General features: G+C 44.4%; 1 protein-coding gene across 1 annotated transcript in view; it reads left to right on the top strand.

The window, feature by feature from the left end:
- Positions 1–312: 312 nt before the first annotated feature.
- Positions 313–10479, top strand: part of DPYS (dihydropyrimidinase) — a gene marked incomplete at both ends in the record, with an annotated part of 80031 nt that continues 69864 nt past the window's right edge. The window contains one exon of the mRNA XM_079722199.1: positions 313–576. Within this exon, the coding sequence (XP_079578325.1) occupies positions 313–576 (264 nt within the window). The remainder of the gene's footprint in view (positions 577–10479) is intronic.

Here is a 10479-nt window from a genome sequence, read left to right as displayed (position 1 = left end):
AAAAAAAAAAACAAAACAAACAAAAAATACTACCTCCAAGATTCTTCCCTTCCAATGACTGGAAGGGGAAAATCTCTGTGTACATCCAGGGTCTGGACGTACACCTGGATTCAGGGCGGCAGAACTTTCATGTCTGAAGCCAGTTGCCCTCCGGGTCCGCCCCAGCCTTTCGCGCAGGCCCAGACCCCCGGGGGTGGAGCCGCTCCTCCCCCACCCCCTCGCAGCGGGTCCTTGTTAAACCCGGAGCCGGGCTCGGGCATCCTTCCCGTGCACCTGGAAGGAGGGCGGCCCGCAGCGCGTGCGCCCCTCGCCATGGCGGCGCCGTCGCGGCTCCTGATCCGCGGGGGGCGCGTGGTCAACGAAGACTCCTCTCAGGTGGCCGACGTGCTGGTGGAGGACGGCGTGGTGCGGGCGCTAGGGCGAGACCTGCTGCCGCCTGGGGACGCGCCGGCCGGGCTGCGGGTCCTAGACGCCGCCGGCAAGCTGGTCTTGCCCGGCGGCATCGACACGCACACGCACATGCAGTTCCCCTTCATGGGCTCGCGGTCCGTGGACGACTTCTACCAGGGCACCAAGGTACACGCCTCACCGCATCCTGCACCCCGGGACAACCGCCGAGCCCTCGGCCGCCTCTGAGGCTGCCTCCCCGGGGTCTGGCTGGGCCGGCTCGCGCCGCGCGGGGGGCTGAGGGGGCGGGAGCGAGCCGCGGAGACCCGAGCGGGGTCAAGGCACCCACGCTGAGCTTCCTTCTTCTAGGTGGCCCTCCTCGGTGGCATCAGCCCGGCTTTGGCCAAGCCGGGCGCCCCCTACTCTCTTCGGGTAATTGGCAGGTTTACGGCAGCCTATTCCCGCACCCTCGTTTCTCTGCACCCCTCCCCCCGAACCCCTCTTTTTCGCTGGGTGTTCTGTGGAAGTCCACAAGTCCTCCATAAAATCGATAGTTTTTTTTTTTTTTTTTTTTTTTTTTTTGCGGTACGCGGGCCTCTCACTGCTGTGGCCTCTCCCGTTGCGGAGCACAGGCTCCGGACGCGCAGGCTCAGCGGCCATGGCTCACGGGCCTAGCCGCTCCGCGGCATGTGGGATCTTCCGGGACCGGGGCACGAACCCGTGTTCCCTGCATCGGCAGGCGGACTCTCAACCACTGCGCCACCAGGGAAGCCCCGATAGCCTCTTTTAAGTCGACACTCCCAGCCGTTTGTCCCCATCATCCATCCCCAGCCCAAACCGAGTGAAAAATCCATTCACCTACAAGTTACTGCCGTCACTCAAACGTTGGCAGTGCGCGGAGGGTGATAGTGATGAGCCCACGCGTCCACAGTCTTTGCCTCCGCCCAGCAGCCGAAAAAGTGCAACGTGGACAAGGGTTTCCAAGAGAACTGTTGCAGAAATGGTCTCCCAGCGCTCGCACTTGACGTGTCCCCACCACTTCTCCGACGTGCTTGCCCCGGGGATATTAAACACAGACCCTGATTCTTGCTGTTTGAGCACTTGCATCTTTACTGATTGTGTAGGAGGATCAGATCACAGGTCCCCAGGTGAGGGAGGCTTGGGTTTCTCTAGACACAAAGGCCTAGAGGCTCAGTCTATGAAAAGAACCTTAAACGGATCTTCAGAGCTCCCGAAACCAAGATCAGGAGATGAACAGGGCAGCCTTACAGAGACATAAAGTTAAAACTGCCCGCAGCACTTTGACTGCAGCCAAACCTGCACCCTCCTTGAGGCTTGCGTTTGGGGATGTGGTGGGAGATACGGCTCCTTGCAAAGTGGAAGTATCAATATCCTTAAGGTCTAAGCTGTCACTCACGGATGCGCGGGTTTTTCCTGGTGGGCCACGTCCTGGTGTGTGTGAAACAGATCGGGCTGTTTAGTGCAGATACAGGCTGCAAACACTTTCAGAGCAGTTTTGAGGATATATCCGTTACCCAACCAATTTCTAACAGTTTTACTCGCCCTACAGCTCTCTCCCTCCATGTTCCCCAGTCCTCTAGGATAGACCGGAATGTTTCACAGAAAAAAGAATCATCTGACCCAGAGAGAGGGGTCTGGGGCAGGCTGCTGACGCCAATATTTGCAAAGCATCCTTCTAGTTACTAATTATCAACCGTTACCATCAGGACAATGGTCAAAGTCGTTTGTAGGAAGGATCGTTAACTGTTGTGAAGAGTATTCATTTTTCTCTCTTGCTAAAACGTGAAATTTGCTAAATTTCAATGAATTTATGTTGACATTTAAAATACGTTTTTTAGATATCCAAGCTATACACGATTATAGACAATTGGAGAAAAATAATAGGAAAGTAGAGAGAGGAAAAGTATTACCCATAATCTCCCAGTCAGTGACAACCAATGCTTTGGTGTATTGTCTTTATGGTTTTCATATGCTTTATTTTACATAATTGAGGCTGTATTGTGCATGTGTGTATGAATGTGTGTACCTGTATTATAAAAGTTTTGTAACCTGTTGTATTCAGTTATAGTACACGCACTTTCTGTTATCACAGACTCGTCATTCACTAAGTGCATTGCTGATGGCAGGGCATTCCATTGACACCCCCATTTGCCAAGTGGGGACCCGCTGCTATGGCTGACCATCAGTCACCAGGCCCACTAGCATTATTCCCCCTCATTATTTCCCCTTCTCTGATCAGGGTTCCAGATGAAGCAGCCAAGAAGAGGGGTTAGAATGTTGCCAGGGCAGGACATTCCTTCTCATTCTCAAGCTTATCTGTGCATGCCCCAAGACCCTGGGAGGTGGTTCTTAGTTTTCTATCTGTTCTTGGCCATTCTGGGATTCCAGTGTGGAGAGATTTACGATTCCATACTTAGAAGGCAGGTTTTTGTAGCATATTATGTATAGTCTGTTCTCACCATTTGAAAGAACTTACTCACCAGTTGATTCTCTAGGCGTTTCTGTACTTAAAGGTTCTCAAAACATTAAAGGAAAACGTGTTTTTCATGAGCTTAGGATCACAAGCAGAAAATGATATGGTCCGAGATAAGGTCAAAGATTTAGCAAAGACTAAGTTCACGTGGAACATTAAACAGTACTCACAAAAGGGCAAAGTTGCAAAAGTCTACTGCAAAATTGGTTGGTTGAATCCCAGGACATCCCCATCCCACAAACAGATGAGGCTCCGTAAAATGGAACCAGCCAGGTAAATACAGATAAACATGAGCATTAAAGTATTGGCCTGAGTTCTGAAAGAAGGGCATTGTGGAGTTATTTTGTCCTCTTTTCTAGAGTCTTCACGATAATTCCCAAGGCAGTGTTGATGGAGTTTCTGGTTTGGGGAAACAGGGACAAAGAAGTCTTTTGTAAATGCTCCTCATATTATATACCAAACTTGAAAAACATCTTATGAATACTGTTAAGTAACATTTACTTTATCAAGTCCGTGCTATGTACTACACACTGTGCTAAGCTGTGCATTGTCTTCCGACAATCCCAGGTGCCATTGTATACTCTTTGCAGTTGAAGAAACTGAAACTTAAGTCACTTGTCCAAGGTCGCACACCTGGTAAGTGGCAGAGTGGCTCTTCAAATTCAGGACTGCCTGCCATCCCTAGAGCTCTTACCTACTAGGTTCTCTTCCTTTCTGAAATGATGACTGAAAAAAAGTCTAATGTTTAGATTCGTCAGAATGGCAGTAGGTAGATGAAAAAGCTGTAAATGTAAGGTGTGTGTTACTGTGAGATGTCTTTTGTCAAAGACAGAGCAAAGTCATCTTTCAGAAATACACTAGCCCTGGGGCTTCCCTGGTGGCGCAGTGGTTGGGAGTCCGCCTGCCGATGCAGGGGACGCGGGTTCGTGCCCCGATCCGGGAGGATCCCACATGCTGCGGAGCGTCTGGGTCCGTGAGCCATGGCCGCTGAGCCTGCGCGTCCGGAGCCCGTGCTCCGCAACGGGAGAGGCCACAACAGTGAGGGGCCCGCGTAAAAGCAAAAAAAAAAAAAAAAAAAAAAAAAAAAGAAATACACTAGCCCTTCTTTACCTGCCCGCCACTGGAGGCAGTTAAGGTTGTCAAAATAAATACACATCTCACGGTGTGGGTTTGTGAGACATTTATACATGCATTTATAGCCACATCATCCCTAAGGCTACAGAACTGGGTACCTTAAGTACAGAAAGCCATAAAGTAAGAACGATATATCATGCTTTCAGGAGATGGGCCCCAAAAGGTTAGACCAACAGCTGTGTGCTTCCTGCAAGCATAATGCTAATCATTTATAATATCTGACAAACAGAAGGGATACTATTTGTGGTGTTCTGTGTATTGATCACTAGATTGTGATGGACCCCAGTTTTAAAAATGAAATATAGGTCAACCAAAGGTTGCATATTTTGGAAATCTAATTCATGTCAGAGGTAGGTTTAAAGCTTATAATTGATTTACTTAATTACAGGTAAAAGCTTTCCATCTGATGTAAGTAATGGAAATAGCGTTCTGCTTTTAAGAAATCATATTTCATTTTGTTGGTCTAGACTAGATGTACAGTGGTCTTCCAGTAATTCAGTATCCATCGTGAAAGACAATGGGACTTTTTTATTCAAATGGGTATTGAAAGTTAGATAAACTTGAAGGAAATATGACTTTGCTTTTACTATATCCTGTGATAAGAGAATGAATTAAAAGAACTTGGCCAGTCTTCAAATATATGTATTTGTATTCAGACATAGATACAGCTTGGAGTGGGTGGACTCACATTAAAAACCTGGCAGCATCAGTAGCTGGCAAAAGGATCTTTTTTTTTTTTTTTTAATTGAGAAAACGCAAAACACTTTTTTTGTAAAGGACAAAAAGTCCTCAAAATTATCAAGAGAGAAGATTATACTTTGCTCTGGAACATTTTGGTAAAATGCCATGGAGGTGATTACTTATAATAAGGCAGTGGAAGATATATGATTAAGCGTATATTTATAGTTGTATTTATAGAGCTTCCTCACCTGGTAGAAGAGCTGTGATTCAGAGAGCTTGGTTACAAACCGAATCCCTTTTTCCATTTCTTGCTGGAGCTCCAGGATGGTTTTCAGAAGCTGTACATGCTGACTGCATGACCTTGGGCAAGTCACTTCCTCTACTGGTGTTGTCAGCATTTCCATATCTGTAAAACAAGGCAATAGTTCGAACATCTCAGATTAAATTTTTTTTTAAGTAATGAAAAATACATATATTTATCATTCAGGAAAATGCTGGAGCATTATATTTGCTTATCATACATAGTTGAATGAAGACACTGCTTTTTTTTTTTAAAAAAAGGAAAATACAGAAGAGTATAAAGAAAAATAATATCTAAATCATCTATAATTTCAACATTTTGCTTTTAACATTTTCCTTTCAGATTTTTCTTTTTGGGGGCACATATAATCATTTTTCCTTCTACTAAATTGTGCATACACTTTGGAATCAGCCTTGTTCATTAAACCTTTTCCCCACGGCCTTCACTGTTGTCAGAGAACGTGATTTCTGTGGACTGTTGACTTCTCCGAGGCTGAGTCCCAGATCTTTCTCTCTGGTCTTGTATCTCTTCTGCATCAAGCTTCCATTTCTGCCCATCTGACAATGAATGTCCCACAGGCGCCTCAGACTTCAAGTGCCCAAGTTTATCCTTCTCTTCAAGTGCTCAACCCATTTTTCATCCTCTGTTTCCCCAGTTGTTAACAGCTCCACTCTCATCTTGTTCGTGTTGGACATTTTGGTGGTTTCCAGCTTTTTTGGCTTGTGCATAAGAATGTTGTGACGTAATTCATCACTCAGATTCCTGATGATTGACGTAGAAATCACCCCTCAGGGTGAAATGCCTGGGCCAGTGAGTTTTAGATCCATCCTAAAGGAGTCTAACACATACATCCAGATTGCCCTTCAATTTATGCCCCCCTCCCAGCAATACCTCCTAATTCCCATCTCACTGCATCCTAGCTAATTATGGATATTGACTTTTAAAAAATCTATGCTAATTTAATAGGAAAAACATAGAATTTCTTAATTTTTTAAACAAGTATTTCTTTAATTGCTTGTAAGGCTGAGCTTTGAACATTCTTGTGCTAATAACTTCCATGTTCCAGCTGTAAGAGTGTATAATTCTGTGATTTCCTTTAGTGGCTATTTACTGATTACAAAGTTAATCTTTGCACTAATCAGAGGAAGAAAATAAAACCATCTCAAAGATTAATTTGAAGCCACTTGATATTAAATAGGGCTTTGGCCCTATTGAAAGTATTGTGTGTTAGGAATCCTTTCACTGAATTTTACAGAATCTGGGACTTGCCTTCTTTCAGTTTTCATACTTGAGTTTTGCATGCTTTTCACTTCCACTGCTCGTTTTCTCCCTCATTTATCTGGACTGCATGCCTTCAGTGTCTGATAGAGGTAGTCAGGATTCAAGGTTTCCTTGACGTTGCTGTCGGGAAAGAAAAATTTTTCCTCTAACCTCTTATGTTTAGTTTTTGGGGGCCCACAAATTAAACTGACAAAAGACAGATTCACAAGAGAGAAGATAGATTTTTAAAATTCATGTACATTCAGTGCAAGTTCACCGAAAAATGTGCTTCAAGGAGGCGGTTAGAATTTGGGGCTTCTGTATCACCTTACCAAGGGAAAGGGAGTGGAAGAAGGGCACTTATGGAAAAACAAATGACTTTTAGGAAAGACCAGTGGGTTCTTAGGGGAATAGCTAGAGATACGATAGTTCGTGACGAGGTCTATTTAGGTGCAGTGCAGGCTTCTAGTCTCAGGTGGTAAGAGTCATCTTCCTGGAAAGGCATTTATGACAATTCAGTTCTTTTGAAAAGCTCTGCTTTTAGGCAGGTAAGGGAGTTCAGGAAAAAAAATGCCTATTCTCAAATGCCTGCAGCTCAAAATGATTTTTTTGCCACAGTGACACATTCTGGACCTTGTCACTGCCATCTAATATGGAATAACCTTAAGCTAAGGAATTTTCAAGTTGATAGTTATGTTCCATGAATTCAGTCAACAAATAGTTCTTGGAAACCCACTACATGCCAGGCATTATGGTTGGGGTTATAGAGATGAAAACTGTGGTCTTTGCTCGCAATGGCAGACAGACTGGAGGTATATGGGGTTCTAATTTATCTTGGCTTTAATAATAAATTATGTACAGTGGACTTGTGGACTTGTAGACTTAACTTGGACAATTTGTGACTATTTTTGAGTGAACAGGTTTTGACCTGGCGTTTTCCCTTGTGCTTGGTCACCATTCATAATTGCTGGCGTCGCTGGGCTGCCTTTCCAATAAGTGAGCCTCTGCCACTCCCCAGAGCCTTCTTTCTCCTCAACACTGTCTTGTGCTTTTATTCAGATGTCACGTAACAGTTGAGGGAGGACACTGCAATTTTTCTGTTATGTTTCATTGCATCTAATAGAGGAATTTCATGTTATAGTGATAGTCATGAGTTCCTGAGCCCTGAGGATCTGTTCACACGTAAAAGCTTAAAATAACACAAACCATAATCTTTTCTTAAAAACAGGAAATTATTGGAGGCACAGATACAGAAATAGACTATAATTCTGTTTTGTTAAAAGTCCTGGTTAACGCTGATTAGGTAATGGGCTTGGGACAAAACTGAGCATTCAGCTTTCAAGTGTGCTCAGAGTCTACGTTCTACAGTAACATTTTCATAGAAGGATTTCAGAAACCACACAGCCAGGGCTAGCAATATTTTCGAGAAACGAAATCTCACATGAATATGCAACTTGCGCAGCTTTACCACTTTGCTGTTGGAAAAGTGAACCATCTTAATTCTTCCATCATAATTTCTGGGAGAAATTCATTGGTCTCTCTTCCTTTCTTCCTTAAACATTTAAAGAGTATTTATGTACCAGGCACTGTAACCGGCACAGGGCATATGGAGATGAAACTACATCAGCTAAATCAGCATCTCTGGGGGACAGGATAAAAGTTCCCTAGACCATGCCAGTGTGAAGCCAGGGTTAAGAGTCACTGGACTAGGTAGAGAGGGGACAGGGAGAGAAGAGTATGGGCGACTTGTCTCTCTGAGGTGGAAAGGAACTCAGATCGTGCAGGGCTTTATGGGCTGTGTAATAATTGTTTTCTTCATCCTGAGAGCAGAGGGAAGTCAATAACAGATTGGACGTGGCCCAGACTAACTGGTCTAGTCTAGTCAGAAGATGAGGGTGGCACAGGGCAACGGAGGTGCAGATGCAGGAAGTATGGAGACTCATGGAGTATGTAGGGGAGGGGATAGGTTGCTGATGGATTGGATTTGGGGATGTAGGGAAGGGAACAGGTAGACGTCAAGGGTGCCTCTCGAGTCTGTGGTTTGCACAGTGGGATGGGTGATGGTGTGATTAATGTTTCACATTTGGGGAGGCAAGGAGTGTGGAGAGGCACTGTGGAGGACATCTTTACAAAGCTGCATATGCTTCTAGAGTTGGAACGTAAACTGGGATCATGAAGTTTGTTTTCATAAGTCTTAGTGACTATGAGAAATCTGAAAATTCAGCCACGTGTTTTTCTCCCTAAGGCTCAAATGTACTTTTGGATTTCTTTTTGTTTTACTTGGGTCGAGCTGGTCCTCTGATAAATTTTAGTGAAACAAAGTTACTTGTTCTAGGATGAGCTTAGAAATGAAAATTCAGTGACCCCATAAAAGGAAAGAAAATCCTTGGGATGCTTTCAATAATGATTTACAACCTGATACAGTCCTAAATAAAATCTCGTGTTCTGTCATATTATGACCCCACTGTTGGGTAAGAGTTTATCCCAATTTATGTTCTATCACGTTTTCACCTAAGACAGCACATGCTCTTTTCCCCTCAAGAGAAGGTTTTAGACAAATTGGAAGGTTTTCAAGGGAGAACAGCCAAAGTAATTAGGAGCCGAAAGAACTGATTTAGGAGCCAAGATTAGAAAAGGCAAACGCATTTTGTTTGGCTAACTGACAAAGAAAGGAGAAGTCAATCAGCAATAAATACAAAGGAAACAATTAGGCTTTGTGTAAAAATATGAAAGGAATTTCCACCCTTTACTGGTTCTCCCTCCCCTAAACTCTCTTCATTCTTCAAATGTTGATCCTGGTGAACATTTTGTGAAGTGAATCTAGAAGCATCTGATGTTAAAAGCAATTCAACGAATACTGAAAATATCCCAGGTGAGCTAGGAATGAGATGTTCTGATGAGTTGGTTTGCTGGATAAAGTTAATTATCCCATGGCTAACAAGTGTGTGGAGGCCAAGAAGCACTGATATGGGCCTTTCCTTGTAATAACTCTTTTAGGGGCGCATTATTTCCATGGCAGTTGTCGCAGTGATGAACATCACATGAGCTTAATAAAGTTGCGTCTCATTTGTGAATTTACAGTTTATAATTTGATGGGACTTGTTTTGTTTTGGTATGGCTTTGGGTTTCCTAAATGCTTGATTCATTTTACCAACCTATGTCTTTCTCCAAGTAATGATTCACTGATGACTTGGGGCAACAGGCTGGAAGTCAGATCACACTAAATGGAAGGTCAGATAAGGGGGAGTGGCCTGCCTAGGGCTGAGGCCCAGAGTAGGCTAAATGTAAGACCTCCTGCTCAAAGCTGTATCCTCCTCCATGTTCCCAATGAGAATTTACCAGCTGTGAGAGCCTGGAGAGTCATTTGACCACTCTGAGCCTCAGTATCCTCAACTGTAAAATAAGAAAAGCAGTTTCTACCTCTCAGGACTATAGCAAGGCTTCATTCAATGAGCTAATGTGTGTAAGATGCTTAACCCAGGACTGGGCATTTGAACAAGCTCTTATTCCAAGAGGCAGATACTTCCCGGGAGGGGTAGGTCTCCTTCACACCTCCTGGTGTCCCCTCTAATTGGGATTACAGAACTGCAGCTCTGGCATGTGGCTCCCTGGATCCAGTGGAAAGAAGGGAACATTTCAGATCTTGAAATAATAGTCAGGGATTTGAGATGACTTTGGGCAGCCCAGGGACCCTGGGTAACCAGAGAGAACCAAAGAGGCAGGAGGAAGAAAGAGGTTCAAAGGAGGCTGGGGTGCTGACAGTGCCCGGCCACTGTTTGCCAGGTCCCAGGGTAGTAGCCAGGATCCCTGCGGCAGGTGGATGGATAAAGCCCCAGGGGTTTGGAAAAAGACAGGTTCCGTTTTCAATCCATTGCCTAGGATTGGCCCAGGCTATCCTGTCCCAGGCACTATAGTTTTTCTAGATCTGGTCCCGTTTTGAGGGTGAGGAGAAGGAGGAAATTAGGGAGGAGAAACAGAACAAGAAGAAACCAAAGAAGACAAGTGGCTGCTCCTTTTCTGTTCATTAGGGATATAGAGCATCTGTGATAAATCCTTATTTATGGGCTTTTAAATGATAGCCCCAGGAATTTCAATTTGCTGTAGTTTAAAAAAAAAAAAAAGTGTCCGTTTGACCATGACATCTTCAGTCTCATAAGAGGCCCATCAAAGTTGAGCTACTTAATTTATATGGCATATACATGCATACCTGGATTTGTATCAC

This window comes from Hyperoodon ampullatus (genome assembly GCF_949752795.1).
Source record: "Hyperoodon ampullatus genome assembly, chromosome: 17".
In the NCBI taxonomy this organism is placed as follows: Eukaryota; Metazoa; Chordata; class Mammalia; order Artiodactyla; family Ziphiidae; genus Hyperoodon; species Hyperoodon ampullatus.
Note: the sequence above shows the minus strand (reverse complement) of the source record. Positions and strands in the feature narration are given on the sequence as shown.